The sequence below is a fragment of the Lolium perenne genome, chromosome 1 (assembly GCF_019359855.2).
Source record: "Lolium perenne isolate Kyuss_39 chromosome 1, Kyuss_2.0, whole genome shotgun sequence".
Lineage (NCBI taxonomy): Eukaryota > Viridiplantae > Streptophyta > Magnoliopsida > Poales > Poaceae > Lolium > Lolium perenne.
This window is the reverse complement of record NC_067244.2, coordinates 209,452,465-209,467,190: the sequence shown is the minus strand read 5'-3', so window position 1 is coordinate 209,467,190 and position 14,726 is coordinate 209,452,465. Positions and strand designations below refer to the sequence as shown.

Sequence of the window (14,726 nt, the reverse complement as noted above, 5' to 3'; positions counted from 1 at the left end):
TAACAAAAAAAGCATTTGTTGATAATTTGGTTTACCTATTTTTCAAATTGATACTGCTTTTACCGGTGGCTACATCGAATGTTCGAAGAGTATTTTTTGCAATGGATCAAGTGAAAAATAAGTTAAGAAATACTACGTGTGATGAGATTTTGGACTGTTGCTTAGTGACATTTATCGAGGCAGAGATGCTCTTGAAAGTTGACAACCACTATTGGTTATAGGAAAACGCTCACGTTCCCCCGGGGGAACAGCTCTCTTTTCCTCCCACTCGACGCTCGTTGGATCCTTTCAATCGAACCGTTCTCCTTCCGCCACGTCGCCACCTTATCCGTCCGCGGACCGCGCCGTTCCGGACCGCGCCGCCCCCGACCTCATTACTGCGCCTCGCCGCGCCCCTTAATCACGCTCTCGCGCGAGGTGGCGGAGGAAGCGAGCGGCGGCTAGGGAGCGGTTCTGGGAGATTCAACCGCCGCTGGCGACGATTTCCGCCGCCCACCGGAGAACGGCGGCGCCAAGCTTCGTAGTAGAGGTTCGTCGTCCTCTCGTGCTCCTCTCGTGCTCCTCTCATGGAACCCTAGACCCCGATCCCCGCCATTCGCTCCATTTCTGAACCCCTAGCTATGTAGGTTCATCGGCGCCGATCTCCTCCCCCGCGTCGTGTTATTCTTCGTTGCCGATCTGTTCGGGTGAGTAGCTTCCCTCTCATCTCTTGTTCCTGGATGTCCTCCTCCCTGATCTGAAGCATGTCCCCGCCCCCTCACTAATGGGATTTCCTTCCTATTTCTGGCATTTCTGACATAGTATTGAAGGTAGAGAGCGCCCTGATCTATTGGGAGACGTGGAAGTGAGAATCTTCCACTTTTGCTACAGATGGATGTGAGTTTTTTCCACTGAAATATCATGCTGTACCAAACCTTTGCAGATGTTCCTTTCATTCTACCAGCAGATGTTCATGTGTTAGTTATGTTTGCCTTTGTTTATGTAGCAATATATAGTGTGCTCATGGTTCCATTTGCAGCATTTGATTTGGTTGTTTATGGTAGCATGTACCAAACCTTTGCATTTCCATGCCCATGTCCATGTATATCTGTCCATGTCCATGTGCATCATTTTTTGTTAAATGTATGTGTATTGCTACATTATTCCATTTTTTTGCTTCATTTGTTTTTTGATATACAACTTGTTTTTTGTTCATTTTTTGTTGTTTCAGGTTTCCAAAAAAGCTGGGAAGCAACCTATGCCTAGTGCGAGAGGATCAAGCTAAGTGGACTTGAAAGACCGTTTTCTTTGCGAAGCGTCTACGTGGTGTTGCAGATGAGTTGAAGCCTGAGAAAAGAGCTATTATTGAGCGAGAAGAGTGCCTTTAGTTCATTACTAAATGTTTCACCATTCAACATACCGAATGAGCTCATAGACTATGTTGCGACATATCACACCGTCTCTCCGTGAGTTCGTAGTTGGGAAGAAGCGGATTGTTTTCACCAGAGATATGATTACCAAGGTGTTTGGTATACGCTCAGGGCAAACCCCAGTTGTTGAACTCAAAAAGTTTGAACAAAGTGCCCTTCGAGATGTTTACAGGGGTTCTAATCCTAGACCTGATATTCCTACCACCATCAAGGTCCTGAAAGGTTGTGATGATACTGATGAGGATACTATAGTTAGGTCCTGGGACCTCCTATGTATGGCTACTGTTGTTGATCCGAAGAGCAGCAATCATGTTGGTATGGACTACTTAGGTAGCATGCTTCATCCATCTAGAACCCATGAATATGCCTGGGATGAGTACATCCTGGAGCAGTTGATGCAAGAGGTTAAGAAGATGCAGAAGAAAAGGTTGAAGACTCCTTCTCTTAAGAAAGGGAATTCCAAGTTTGAGTTTTGGATCTCTGGCCCATTTGCTGCTCTTGGTGTATGTTTTCATTCCGACAAATTTGTTTCACTTCATGCACTTAATTCTACAAGCAAAGTTTTGGTTGTTCACGTAGTGTTATTTGTTTTTATCTTTATTTTATTTTTGCAGATAATCTATTTGGACCATCTTCAGTTTCCTCCCAGCAATCATGTCATAGACTATTCACTGCCAAGAGTTTGTCATGTCAAATGCAGTGATTTTGTTTTTGCAGTTCAATGTGACCTTTCCAAGTTGTTTCTTCACAACACCAAGGTTTTTGGTAGGAGACCGGTAAGGAAGTAACCTGCATTTCCATGGTTTTTTTTTGTTATTTCCTTACTTGCTTCAATTAGGATTCTTATCATGTTTTTCCTTGTTCTTTTCTTTTTTGTTATGTGTGTAGTTCCTCGATATAAGTGAAACACCATATGCAAATGTACTACCTGGACGTGCCGAGGGAGCTCTGTTGAACTTTGAAGTGAACCCTTGACCTCATTAAATGATTGGCTTGTTTTCCCTAGCAGCCAGGAACTTGAGGTATTGTTCATGCTGCAATATTATTTTATTGTTGCTACTTTAGTGTTACATCTTTGCTACCTTCATTCACTTTGGTTGCTACTGATCTGTACTTGCTAATTATAGATTATCTTTTTGTATTTTGGTGCTGTAAATTTTGTATCTGTTTTTATGCTCCAATACTTTATATGACCTGCTACAATACTTAATATGAACTGCTCATATATCATTTTGCTACATTGAAATGATTATGTTTTTCAGGTTCCAGACCGTTATAAGCATTTGCATGAGAAACACAAGAGCTTGTTTGCTGCTGAATTTGATATAGCAAACAAGAATTATGTTCTTTGGTGTCAAGCGTATGCGAGTCTCAAAGGATGGCTGCTCTCCTTTGTGATGTTGATCTTTGCATCATGAGACACAAGAAGGTCCAAGTGTTACATTCCAAAGTATGCATGGAGATGTAAACACTGATCTAGGAGAGGATGTTTCTGCAGATGATGATGAGCAGTCTGACAAGGAGGACTCTAGTGATGAGGATGTTGATGAGGAGGAGTCTAAGGGTGCTGATATTGCTGTGGATGATCCAGAAGAGGATGGTTCTGCAGATGATGATGATGATGATATTCCTACGGCTTACTCAGAAGATTGTGATTTTGAGCTTGCACCAAGACATAATGATGTTCCATCACACCGCGCTGCACCGGATGTTCCACAGCCAGCTATTATTAGAGACTCCTCTTTCCCATACGAGGATGCTCGTGAACATCAATCTGTTGATAGCCCTGTGAGATCTCCGGTCCTAGATGATGCTGCTAAGCGTTGTAGGGAAATTGCACTTGCCAAGGCCCCTGATGCACCCCCTTTTGACCTTTTTGAGCCTGGCACCCCTGAATGGGAGGACTTTAATAACATCACTATTTTAGTACACGATGCGGGTGGTGGCTCTCTTTGTAGGGATTCCTGCTGCATGCAATGCTGCCAAGTTGCCTGCTCAAAATATGTCTGCTCCAGAGATTCCTAGTGCTGAGAGCCCTCCTACTCAGAGTTGTGTTGCGAAGATGCCTCTTCCAGAGAGCTCTGCTCATGAGAGTCCTGCTGGTGAGTTGCCTAGTGCTCAAAATATGTTTTTCTTCCATTTTGCTTTATTTTACTTTTCATTCTTTTTGTGACCTATTTTTTGTGCTGCTGCATTAGTGCTTTATAGTTGCAACATTAGGGTACTTCATGTGCTACTTTAGTACATCACTTGTGCTACTTAGCATAGACTTCCTTTTACCCTTATTTCTGTTCATTTTTTATAGCACCACACTAGTGCTTATATAGTTGCTACATTACTGTACTTTAGTAGCTACTTTAGTACATCAATGGTGCTACTTAACATACACTGCTTCATTCCTTCCTTTTTGGTTTCATTTTTATAGTGCTACACTAGTGCTTTTATATTTGCTACATTAGGGTACTTTAGTAGCTACTTTAGTACATCAATGGTGCTACTCCTGGGGTTTTTGAGCATTGTTTTTTTTTTGCTACCTTTAACATAGACTTTGCTCTTTATTTTCTCATGTTTGATTTGTTTCCTTTATTCTTTTTGTAGTGATTGTTGTTCCTACACCCGCTGATATCCCCACCGCTGTCCATGCTGCTGTACCTGCTGATATCCCCGATGACATCCCCACCGCTGTCCATCTTGATCTTGATACTCCCGATATCCCATTCTTTGTCATTGCTGATGATGCTATCCCTGCTGATATCCCCGCTGTTATTCCCGATGCTGTCATTGCAGATGCTATCGCTGCCGATATCCCCGCTGCTATCCCCGCTGCTATCCCTGCTGATATCCCCGCTGCTATTCCTGATGTTATTCTCGCTGCCGATATACCTGCTGCTGCAGTAGATGTCATTCTTGAGCTGTCACTCCTGTTCATCCAAAGTCCACAGGTTTTGTAGCAGTCAATTAAAACGCTTCTTTTCTTTTTCCATTTTTGTTTTTGTTCTTAACAACATTTTTTGTTCTTTTCTTTGTAGGTGCCACAGTTGTTGAGACATCTTCAGCCAAGAACATTTCAACTTCTTCTGGTCCTGAAACACATGACAAGAAGAATAGGCATAAAAGGGCAAAAGGGCCAAGCAATTTGACAAAGACTCCTCCAAAGATGAAGAAGATTAAGGTCTCTCAAGATACACGTGACATCTATGATAAGTTTATTTGTCATGGTCGTAAGCTTAAGAGGCAGCCAAAGGACCGTGCTTGGTGAGTTTTTCTTATATCTTGTTTGCTCTGTTTTTTTATATTTTCTGATGTGTTTTCAATTTGTTTTCCCTAACTACTTTATTTTTTTCTGCATTTGCAGTCCTGAGTTTGTGAGGATTGGACGCTACTATTGCTCATACAAGAGTTTCCTGGATTCTCTTAAGCCATGCCATTACCTAAGCAGTGAGGTTATGAATGTGTGGATTGAGAAGTTCAACCGTGAAGCAAAAATTATTGGTGACAATAATCCAAGGGCCAAGAAGAAGTTTGCCTTTACCCAGCTTATGGTGGTGAGCAAAACCATATCATGCTCCCTCTGTATTTTTTACCTTGCTAAACATGTAACTAGTTTCTAGTATCACCATTTTTTCCTTCATATGTAGGATAAGTTGATTGTCGATCCAGCAGCATTTGAGATAGAAGGTTGTTTGAAAGAGTTCAAGACTCTCAACTCAAAGTTCAAGCTATTAAAAGATGATCTTGTATGTTTTCATGTATATATTCATACATTTGTTATTTTGCTGCATTTTCATCTTGTGTTATCTTTTCGAATGACTTTTTTGTTTTTGTAGTTGTACTTCCCAATTGTGAAGAACAATCACTGGGCCGTGCCCTGCATAAACTTGTGTTTAAAGAAGTTCCACATTTTTGATTCAATGAGAAGTGCAAAGGATGGTAGCTTGCTGGAACAATTTGCTACCAATCTGGTTAGTTTTAGGTTATTACATGTTTAAATATCTTACATCTGTAGCAAACCTAATTTTCTTTTTTGTATCTTGTTTATGTAGTTCATAAACTTCAACAAGCTTCTCATTGAGTGCAATTTAACAAGATTCAATCTGGATGATTTCACCCTAGCTGACATTGAGCACCCACAGCAAACAACATTGTAAGTGTGCTTTTTATACCTTTTAATGTTGCTACAATAGTGTTTTCCCTATGCTACATTACTGTATATCTGCTGCTACTTTAGTGCAAACTTCAGTATCCTTATACCAACACCTTTTTTGATGCAGGTTTGATTGTGGGTTCTTTGTACAACTTTTCATGGAGAACTTTGACTCAAAAGTGATGGCTCAGTTTGATAACAATGCTATCCCAGATCATAGGAGACTTGTAGCAGCTTCTCTCATTGAGAACAGGGACAATGGGCAGGATGCCGTCGAAAAGTTGATGGAAGATGAGTTGATGAAAAGGAAGAAATACCCTGCTTAGTTTTAGTTCGCACAGTAGCCTATAATGTTGTGTCGTTTGTGGCACTGCTAGCTTCATAAACTATGTAGTTGAAAGTGTTGGCCACAACATGTTTCGATGTTTGTCTCGCACCTTTTGTAACCGCTCAAGACGGTGCTTTCCATGTACTGAGATTAAATGATATAAGCTACTGCATTGGGATCTGTTTTGTACTAAAGTGTTTTATGAAAATTGTTTTTTTGTGTTCAATTACTCTGCGCTATCATAATTGTTCTTTTTTGCTACCTGTTCCACAGTTTGATAATATTCCTCGCAACAAGCTGTCCATTTTCCAGGCAACATGCTGTCCATTTTTCAGTTAAATCTGGATGATCCATTGCATCTTCTCATTTAGCTACATTAATAACCTCCCTATGCTACTTTTATTGCCCACTTATGCTACTATTGCCACAACCATCTGCTACACCTTTTATTTATTTTTGCTACATTAATTTTGAAAGTTTGCTACTATTGCCACAATCATCTGCTACTCATCAGCATTACCATGAATTGTAACACAATAATAAATAAATCACAAATGTATCTGCTACTCATCAACTTAACAACTTCCATTATTACTTTTGTATCACAAATATATCTGCTACACATGTGAACTATTGTACAACTGAAATTGAACTTTTTTCATGTTGACGTATAGGAAAAATAGTAGTTACAAGTTTCCTGAATTCAAGTATCATATACTCAATTATGTCATCTATACTGTCTTCTCCGGTTGAGAGTCTTTTGCATCTTTAAATTGCTTTGCAAGTACCATATACTCGCATTCCTTCAAGGTGTGTCCTTCTTCATTGCAAAATGGGCATTTCTTCTTTCTATATTGTCTTTTTGGTTTTGGCTCTTTCATAACCTTTGGCTCCTCAGCTTTTTTCTTTCTCTTCTTATTAGCTTCATCCCTTAGCTCAACTAGTGGCTTCCTTCTTTGCTCCTTCTCTTTTGGACGACCTTTGGGCTTTACTCTGGTTGGGTTACGAAGATTCTTTGTTTGAAGGTGTCTCGTGTGCTACTGGCTGCTCTTGCTGCTGCTGGTTTAGGTTGCTACCATGTTGCTGCTGTTCATGATGAACATTTGATGATCTTGGATCTGTAGCATCCCCATGTTCTTCTCCCTGACCTTGCTGCCCAGCTATTCTAGCTCTATGCATTGCAGCAACAACCTTCTTTGCCTCATCAACCATGTCTAACACTATTGCATATGTGTCATCAGCAATACAGGAATCTGCTGCCAAACTATTCAGTTTTCTGCAAAGGGAGTTGTACTTCAAAGTGTTGTTCACCGGAACACCAAACTTGCCACCAGTTGATCCTGGATCAGGCACAGGTGTTGTTGCTGCCATTGACCAGCGATGGAGCATGTACTTTTCTGGAATGCTTCGTACATTCATGTGAACTATCACCCTTATGATATGAGGGCATATCAGTCCACACATCTCAAATTGGTTGCAGCCACATGTGTATGTTTCTTCCTCTAACCCAACTTGTACTCTGTATGTTCTGACGTCAAGTCCGGGGTTTGGGACAAGATCAAAACACAACTCTTCTAGCTCTGTTCGAAGCGGATAAAATCCAGTTGACATTTGCAGCATCTTCTGGAACCTGTCAAACACTTCTCTTGTGTAGAACAGCACTGCTTGCTTTTCAATGCTCCAGCTGCATTAATTTGTTTGTAGCAAATACAATTAGGAAATGTTAAACAATTTTCTATAGTATTTTTAAACTGCAGTGAATTACTGGACACTAAGAACTTGCTACATTTTTTCTAAGATGCTGCAATTGGTCTCAATAGATATAAATTGCTACAAGTATTTGCTATCTTCACTAACATGCTACAATACAAATTTTTGAAAACTTGCTGCAATGGTCTCACCTTCCCCAAAGTGGAGCTGTTGTAGTTTCCATTATGAAACCTGAGTTGTCTTCTCTATCAAGCATGAGGTTCTGGCATAATTCATACTGTTGCACAAAATTGAATACTGATTCACCTGGTCGCACCAAGGTCTTGAAGTAAGAGTTCAGTCCTTCAGAGCGTCCTGTGGTACTTGTGAATGGAAAGAAGTTGTGCCTAAAATACACTGGTGCCCATGTCTTTCTGCTCCCCCACATGTTTTCCAAGTGTGTGTTGCCATTCATTCCATAGACTTGCAGCATATGCTGCCAACATAACTCAAATTCTTCGGGAGTATCTGTTCCATATATGCATGAGTAGAATGCATCTGCAAATGGATTTCCTTCTCTCAAGTTTGGCCCAAGCTTTTTCCTAGCAAGACTCAAAACATGATAAAAGCAGCATCTATGAGTTGCGTTAGGGAACACCTTGCTAATCGCTGTTGCCATTGCTTTATCTTGGTCAGTCATTATGTTTTCCGGTGCCATGTTATCCATTGCCATCATCCAACGCTCAAAAACCCATCTGAATGTTTCAATTGATTCATCTGGTAGCAGAGCACAACCCAACACAATTGTTTGTGTGTGGTTATTGATTCCCACTATAGGAGCAAACGGCATATTATACCGGTTTGTGCAGAACGTTGTGTCAAAGAACACACAGTCCTTATACTTATGGTACAGCGATCTAGTCCTTCCGTCGACCCAGAACAGTGCTCTGACTGCATTATTTTCATCAAGTTGTGTGGCATAGAAGAAATTTGGGTTTTCAGCTTTTCTCCTCTCAAAGTACTCAACTGTCAGGCTGACATCTCGCAGCGTCACAGCTTCTCGCAGCATTGTGCGGATGTTTGATACATCCCTCTTGACATATGGCAGCCCTCTCACATCACCACCACGGACATCTGCTAGGGCTCCCATTATTTTTGATGTAGATATGTTCTGGTTGTGAAGTGTTTGCAGCAACTGGAAATCTTCCTCTGGGACCTTCCGGTGTGATCGGTAGAACCGTCTTCTCCCGACCATTGACACCATTGGGTGTGTGTGCTCTGCGTTGAAAACTGTGACTGTCCAAACTCCTGCACGCATGCCAACTACCATGTGAGCTTTGCAGTCATGTCGCAGCACTATGTTCCGCTGCCTTGTGTCTTTTACATCCATCTGCTCCTTGGCTTGTTTCCCTTTTGATTTCTGCGCACTGAAGCTGCTCATATCTGTTGCTACAAAACCTTCTGAATTGCTTCTAGCAGTTTTAGCTGTTCCGTCAAAAGGTTTGCCAGCATGAACACATTCGAAAACTCTGCTCAGAATTGTACCTTTTGGAGCATGTCGCGCTGTGCTGTACTTTGTATTGCCAATGTGTGTACCAAAACCTAGTTTGTATGCATAATTATTGTACACCTCTTTTGCTTCTTCTATGTCATCAAAAGTCAGGCCAACATATGGTACCATAGGCTGGGACAATATCTCTTCATCATAATCCTGAGCTACACTTGCAGCAGAACCAGCTTGCCCACTGTGAGGTCCTGGTACAAATTTTCCAGCAGCACTGCTTTCTGGTGCAGAACTTGTTTCTGGTGCAGCATTGTTCAGATCAAAACCCCTCAAGATGCTGTCAGCAACAAAAACCTGCATGTATGCATATTCCTGAGCTTCACTTGTTCAAGTAATTTGTCTAAAATGTAGTGTCAACTGAAACACAGTATTATGCTAACAATAGTTTTGCTACACCATGTAGCATCAAATTATTCATGCATACTAGAATGTAGCCTAAGTTTTTTATCATGGCACACTTAATTTTTGTTTGTATATTGCTACATTTTTTATTTTGCAATTCTAATTCAATGTGTAGCAAGTGTAGCACCATATTTTTCAGTAGCTGTTAGCAATTGCTGCACAATCTATCAACAATCCAGGAGCAGCACCAGAACCATATGTAGCACTATCATTATCAAATGTAGCACTATCAAATCAAATGTAGCACTGTCTTCTAGCAAGACTATCAGATGTAGCAATATCAAATGTAGCACTATCTTCTAGCAAGACTAGCATTATCTTCTAGCAAGACTATCAGATGTACCAACTATAACACTGCATAGTACATCAATTTAATCAGTTAGCTACCCCAGTTGGCACATGTAGCAGAACCATATGTAGTATATGTAGCAATAAAAGTGTAGTAGGAAATCAAATCAAAAGTAGCAGAACCTTAGTGAGCTGCAAATCAAATCACTGATGGAGCATATAATTGCAGTAGGAAATCAAATCAAAAGTAGCAATAAAAGTCGAAAAAATCGCGGAAATACACTCACCGATGGAGCAGCTTCTTCAACCTCCGGGTCTTGAGTGAAATACACAGGAGGGTTGTTGTAGGTACTTCGATTTGGTTGCGCCGACTGAACTCCGGCGCCACCGCTCGAGGATCCCGTCGGAAAACGACGGCCGAGATCTGGATTTGAAGAGGAGCTCGATCCAACCTGTGCAGCACGACTAGGTTCTCCGTTTGGGTAGAGGACGGATCTCAGCAGGTGCGCCATGGATGCGCCCTTCTCTGCTTTGTTTGTCGCCGGCCAGTCGCGCGCCGTCTCCGCCGGCGGCGTCGCGGCGGCGTCGCGGGAGCTCCAACCTCTCCCTAGCCCGAAGGACGTGCGGATTTCTGTGTTTGCTACAAACGGGAAATTTTTGCTACAAGTGCATGCATGGTAGCAAAAGCGGGAGAAGGTAACGGTTCGCTCGATCCGACGGCTGTTACAGGCTCGATCGTACGGCTACCGACCCGGGGGATCTGAAATTAGATCCCCCGGGGGACGCTCAGCGCGCGCCTTGGTTATATATAGTACTATTTATTTGGCTTCTACAGTACTACAAATGCGAATGCCCCTGAAGGCGTGTCCACCCTCCAAATATTTCCGGCGGCCGCCCCCTGAAGGTGATCAAGCCTTCTCGCCGCGGGCCTTGAGACAGTGGTGGCAAACGCGCCGTACTTGGCCGGCGCAATGTTGCCGCCCGCACGCCGAATCACCGATGCGCCGTCCCTTGAACGTCAAGCTTCTGCATTGCCGTGGCCGTGGCACTCATCACACAAGGCGCGTGCGTGCACGTCGGACGCCGAAATTAACCAACGAGGATGCACTGCGACGTCCGATGAGCTCGATTAGCCGATGCGTGAAGCAGACGCGTTCCTCGATCCCGTCCCGTGCACGCCGGGCGCGTTTCCGTCGCTCTTGTCTCCGGCGATCGAGCGACTTCCATTTCGTATAGCCGGACAGACATGCCGCCGGCACGCCAACCTACTTGCGATTTGTACTCTAGCTCGATCGGGCCCGCGATCTGTTGAGTGCGGCGACGGAGCTTCGGATCCGTACATGGCGGGTAGCCATCCATAGGGGGAGTGTATTATGAGCAGCACGTCACGGTTTCTTCGTGTAATGGCGACGTGTGCTGTTCCAGTTTCGTAGTACTCGCTCCATCTCATCAAAGTTATCTCTGCAGGATATATCAAAATTTTGATGAAGTGCATACAATCTTCATGGGATAGAGGACAAGATAACAGGTGTACATATATAATCCGCCCGTGCTGTATCAATGGTCCGTCCATGTATTCAAATACGAGTAAACTTGCAGCATAAACGACAACAGCAACTCTTGCCGCCAAACAACACCATGTCAGCTACCAACAGCCGATGCGACCCCCATTTTGGTTCGCGTGTTCGAATAGATCGCCGCAGACAAAATACATGCCCCAACGTGGCAATATAGTTGGCCGTCGGGCTAATCCCCAGGGCCCATATACAACCTGTCCAGCCACCATCGAGCTCCTGATGTTGCGCCATTCCGCCTCACCGCACCAGGAGGGTGCAGATAACTCATCAATGTGACGGTGGTGGTAGCCTGCACGTTCTGGGAGGCTGGAGCTCCCATGGCGTGGGACAACATGAAACTTCCAACAAGCTGGCACATGAGCCCGTATAAGGTTCCAGTGCCGCCCATTCCCGCACCAGGTCGCACACACCGGATCGAGATCCAACGATGTTGTGTCCACTGCCGCCAGAACTGCGCTACAACCCCGTGTATGCAGACGGGTCTCTCTAAAGGGATTGTTGGTTAGAGTGGGAGCACTACCAGCCGCAAAAGACACACTTCACGCCCTGGTTCAACAGGCACGCGGTCAGAGATCACTTTCCCCTCCCACTACTGGTTGGGAGCTTAGCACGGGTTCACATTCTATTTCACAGGCCACTTGACGCACTCTACAACCCTCTTCGCAACCTTGCTTGCTGGCAAAGCCACCTTAGGAGCTTCATGAAGGAAAAGGGTCTCTTGTTGGCAACGTCGAAGACGTGGCCAATGGAGGACACCCCAATGGAGGACTCCACCTACTCTTGCTTGTCGGTGAAGGAGGAGGTCCTCGAAGATGAGGCGGAACATTTAACAGCGCTACCACCGCCAGGATCAGAGAAGGATGCAGACCTGGTGGCTACCAATGAGGAGCTTTGGTGGGCCCACCTCATGGAGACGCTTCGCCTCTCCATTCTCCAGGCGGAGGCGTAGGTGACGCCAAATCGGCCGATAGGGAGGACTTCCTCGACATGGTGAGGGCGCGAGGCAGCTACTAGGGAAGCCACCAAGAGAAAGGAGGTGACCAAGGTGGAGGAGGTGGCATGGTTGGCGGGCAAGCAAACATCGACTATTAGGGCAGCGACATCCCAACTTGAGGCTGCGCCGAGGGGGACGGCCAGGTTCCGGACGGAGCCCAATCCTTCGAACCAATTCTCTACATATTGAGGAGGCACAGTGGCCGTTGTGGCCTCCCTCGCCCGTATATCAGGCACCAGAGGCTAGAACCCCCATCATCATCACAGTTGAGAGCGGCGATGAGGACCAGGGCCCAGGTGGCAGCCGACAACCAACACAAACCATAGCCTAGGGTTTACGATTTAAATGTAATTATTAGTTTATCTCACCCGTTTAGAGAAAATTTAGTGTAATCTCTCTTGTTAGGGTTTATATTAATGCAAATCTAGTTAAAACATTTTAAACTAGAGGCGACACACGACCCAGAAGGACAAGGCGAGGACGATGGGTCGTATACCTGTTCGCACGGCTACCAAAATTACTAAATGGAAAACACTGCGGCTTGCCGCCATATTCCAAGTTTCCAACGGCAAAAGTCCAATTAACAGCACGAAGACCATCTAACAGCACGGAGAGCAGGCGAGCAGCGATGCAGGTTTTTACGTTATTCTCGCGCGCTGATATTTGACCTCACATGCATAAATGCACCCGGCCAGCCTGTAAATCGCCATGCAGAAGAAATTGCACCTCAATTACCACGTCGTCCTCACACATAGCCATGTCCTTGCTAGTACTACTTTGTTAATCACTATGTGTCCTGCTAGTAGTACTTTGTTAATCACTATGTGTCCTGCTAGTAGGGCTGGACAAAAAGCTCGAAGATCGGCGAGTTAAATGAGTGCTCGTTTGCTCGACTCGTTTGAGCTCGGCTCGTTTTGTTAATGAGCCGAGCTGAGCATCAGTTTTTGCTCGTTAAGGTTAACGAGCTAAACAATCGAGCCGACTATGTTCGTGAGCTACTCGTTAAGATCGGTAACAAGTTAGGTTTCACCAGTTTTGACTGCAAGTCACTTTAGTTATCTCAAATATTTGACAGGAAGGGACCAAACAAAATAGTGTTCTTTAACCATGCTTGAAACTCCTACATTAGGATCTAAAAACCTATGCTTCCTCTCTTCCTTACTAGGCAATGCACACATGTTTGTTTTCCATTGCCTCCTTAACGATCCTTAACGAGCTGCTCGCGAGCGCTCGCAAGAACATAACGAGTCGAGCCGAACAATGATTTCAGCTCGTTATTCTTAACGAGCTTAACGATTCGAGCCTTAACGATCACGAGCTTAACGAGCCGAGCCTTAACGATCCGAGCAGCTCGTTAGTCCACCCCTACCTGCTAGTAGTACTTTGTCAAAAGTAAATCACCATCATCCAAGGCATAAACATATCCCTCAGTACGCACAGCGCATGCACTCCACAATCCAAATGAAAAAATTACCCAAACAAGTAACTCATAGGTTTGGAAGGCCAGTGGTGATCGTAGCATCTGGGACTTGGTTTGGAAGGCGGATGTTCCCCAAAAAATTCGGGTTTTCGGTTGGAACGCTGCTACGTCGACCTTGGCGGTGCGCACTGGTTTGCATCGTCGCATTCCTTCGACATATCCTATTTGCACTATCTGTGGGCGGGAAAGGGAAGATGACCACCATGCACTTGTGAGATGCACCCTGGCCCGAGCTCTACGTGAAGAAGCAAGGAAGTTCTGGCAGTTACCCCGGAAGAGTTTTTCCAAGTCAGTGGTAAAGAATGGCTTCTCTACTTGCTGTCCAACACGATGAGGGAGGCCAGACCAAAACTTATTTTCCTCCTCTGGCGTGTCTGGCATCACCGTAATAATGTGGTGTTTGGTGATGGAAAAGCATCCATAGTGGCATCGGCGTCCTTTATTAACAGCTATCATAATTCCTACATGGCTACTAGACATCCTAACTCTCCTATTCCAAATGGTTCTGCCGGTTCACTAGGCCCCCCCCTCGTGGACAGCTCCTTTGGAGGGATGCCTCAAGGCTAATGTCGATGCAGGATGGGATGACCTATCCAAGAAGGCTGGGCTTAGTATTGTTATACGTGATCATAGCGGTGGAGTACTCCTTACTGAATGGAAATCCGTTTCATCATGCGCAAGTGCAGAGGAAGCTGAGTTGTTGGCCATTTTATCAGGAATCAAGCATTTGCTGGCTCTTGGCAGCGGTCCTGGTGTTGTTGAGTCGGATTGCCTCAAAGCGGTCCAAACAATTTTGGGCACTGGTCGGGACTCCTCGGGAGGTTGGGCGCTCTTTCAGGAAGCTCGTGATC

At 44.4% G+C, this 14,726-nt stretch overlaps 3 protein-coding genes and 1 long non-coding RNA gene across 4 annotated transcripts; 3 read left to right on the top strand and 1 right to left on the bottom strand.

Annotated features, from left to right (window-relative positions):
• Positions 1-226: 226 nt before the first annotated feature.
• Positions 227-1,244, top strand: LOC127322552 (uncharacterized). The gene is made up of 4 exons (XR_007864909.2): positions 227-529; positions 627-686; positions 802-876; positions 1,211-1,244. It is a non-coding gene; the product is annotated as an uncharacterized lncRNA (long non-coding RNA).
• Positions 1,245-1,417: 173 nt separating this feature from the next.
• On the top strand, positions 1,418-2,384 carry LOC139834025 (uncharacterized). The gene is made up of 3 exons (XM_071824412.1): positions 1,418-1,912; positions 2,024-2,185; positions 2,298-2,384. The coding sequence occupies exons 1-3, from the start codon at positions 1,418-1,420 to the stop codon at positions 2,382-2,384; spliced, it is 744 nt and encodes a 247-aa protein (XP_071680513.1).
• A 2,176-nt stretch (positions 2,385-4,560) lies between these two features.
• Positions 4,561-6,080, top strand: LOC127336918 (ubiquitin-like-specific protease 1A). The gene is made up of 6 exons (XM_071825029.1): positions 4,561-4,664; positions 4,765-4,954; positions 5,048-5,146; positions 5,237-5,371; positions 5,453-5,553; positions 5,681-6,080. Exons 1-6 carry the CDS (start codon positions 4,567-4,569, stop codon positions 5,877-5,879), a joined length of 822 nt encoding a protein of 273 aa, XP_071681130.1. The 5' UTR covers positions 4,561-4,566; the 3' UTR covers positions 5,880-6,080.
• Positions 6,081-6,883: 803 nt separating this feature from the next.
• LOC127336909 (protein FAR1-RELATED SEQUENCE 5-like) lies at positions 6,884-10,569 on the bottom strand. The gene is made up of 3 exons (XM_051363777.2): positions 10,112-10,569; positions 7,783-9,428; positions 6,884-7,565 (listed from the first exon to the last, which is right to left on the bottom strand). Exons 1-3 carry the CDS (start codon positions 10,334-10,336, stop codon positions 6,884-6,886), a joined length of 2,553 nt encoding a protein of 850 aa, XP_051219737.2. The 5' UTR covers positions 10,337-10,569.
• Between the last annotated feature and the right edge of the window lie 4,157 nt (positions 10,570-14,726).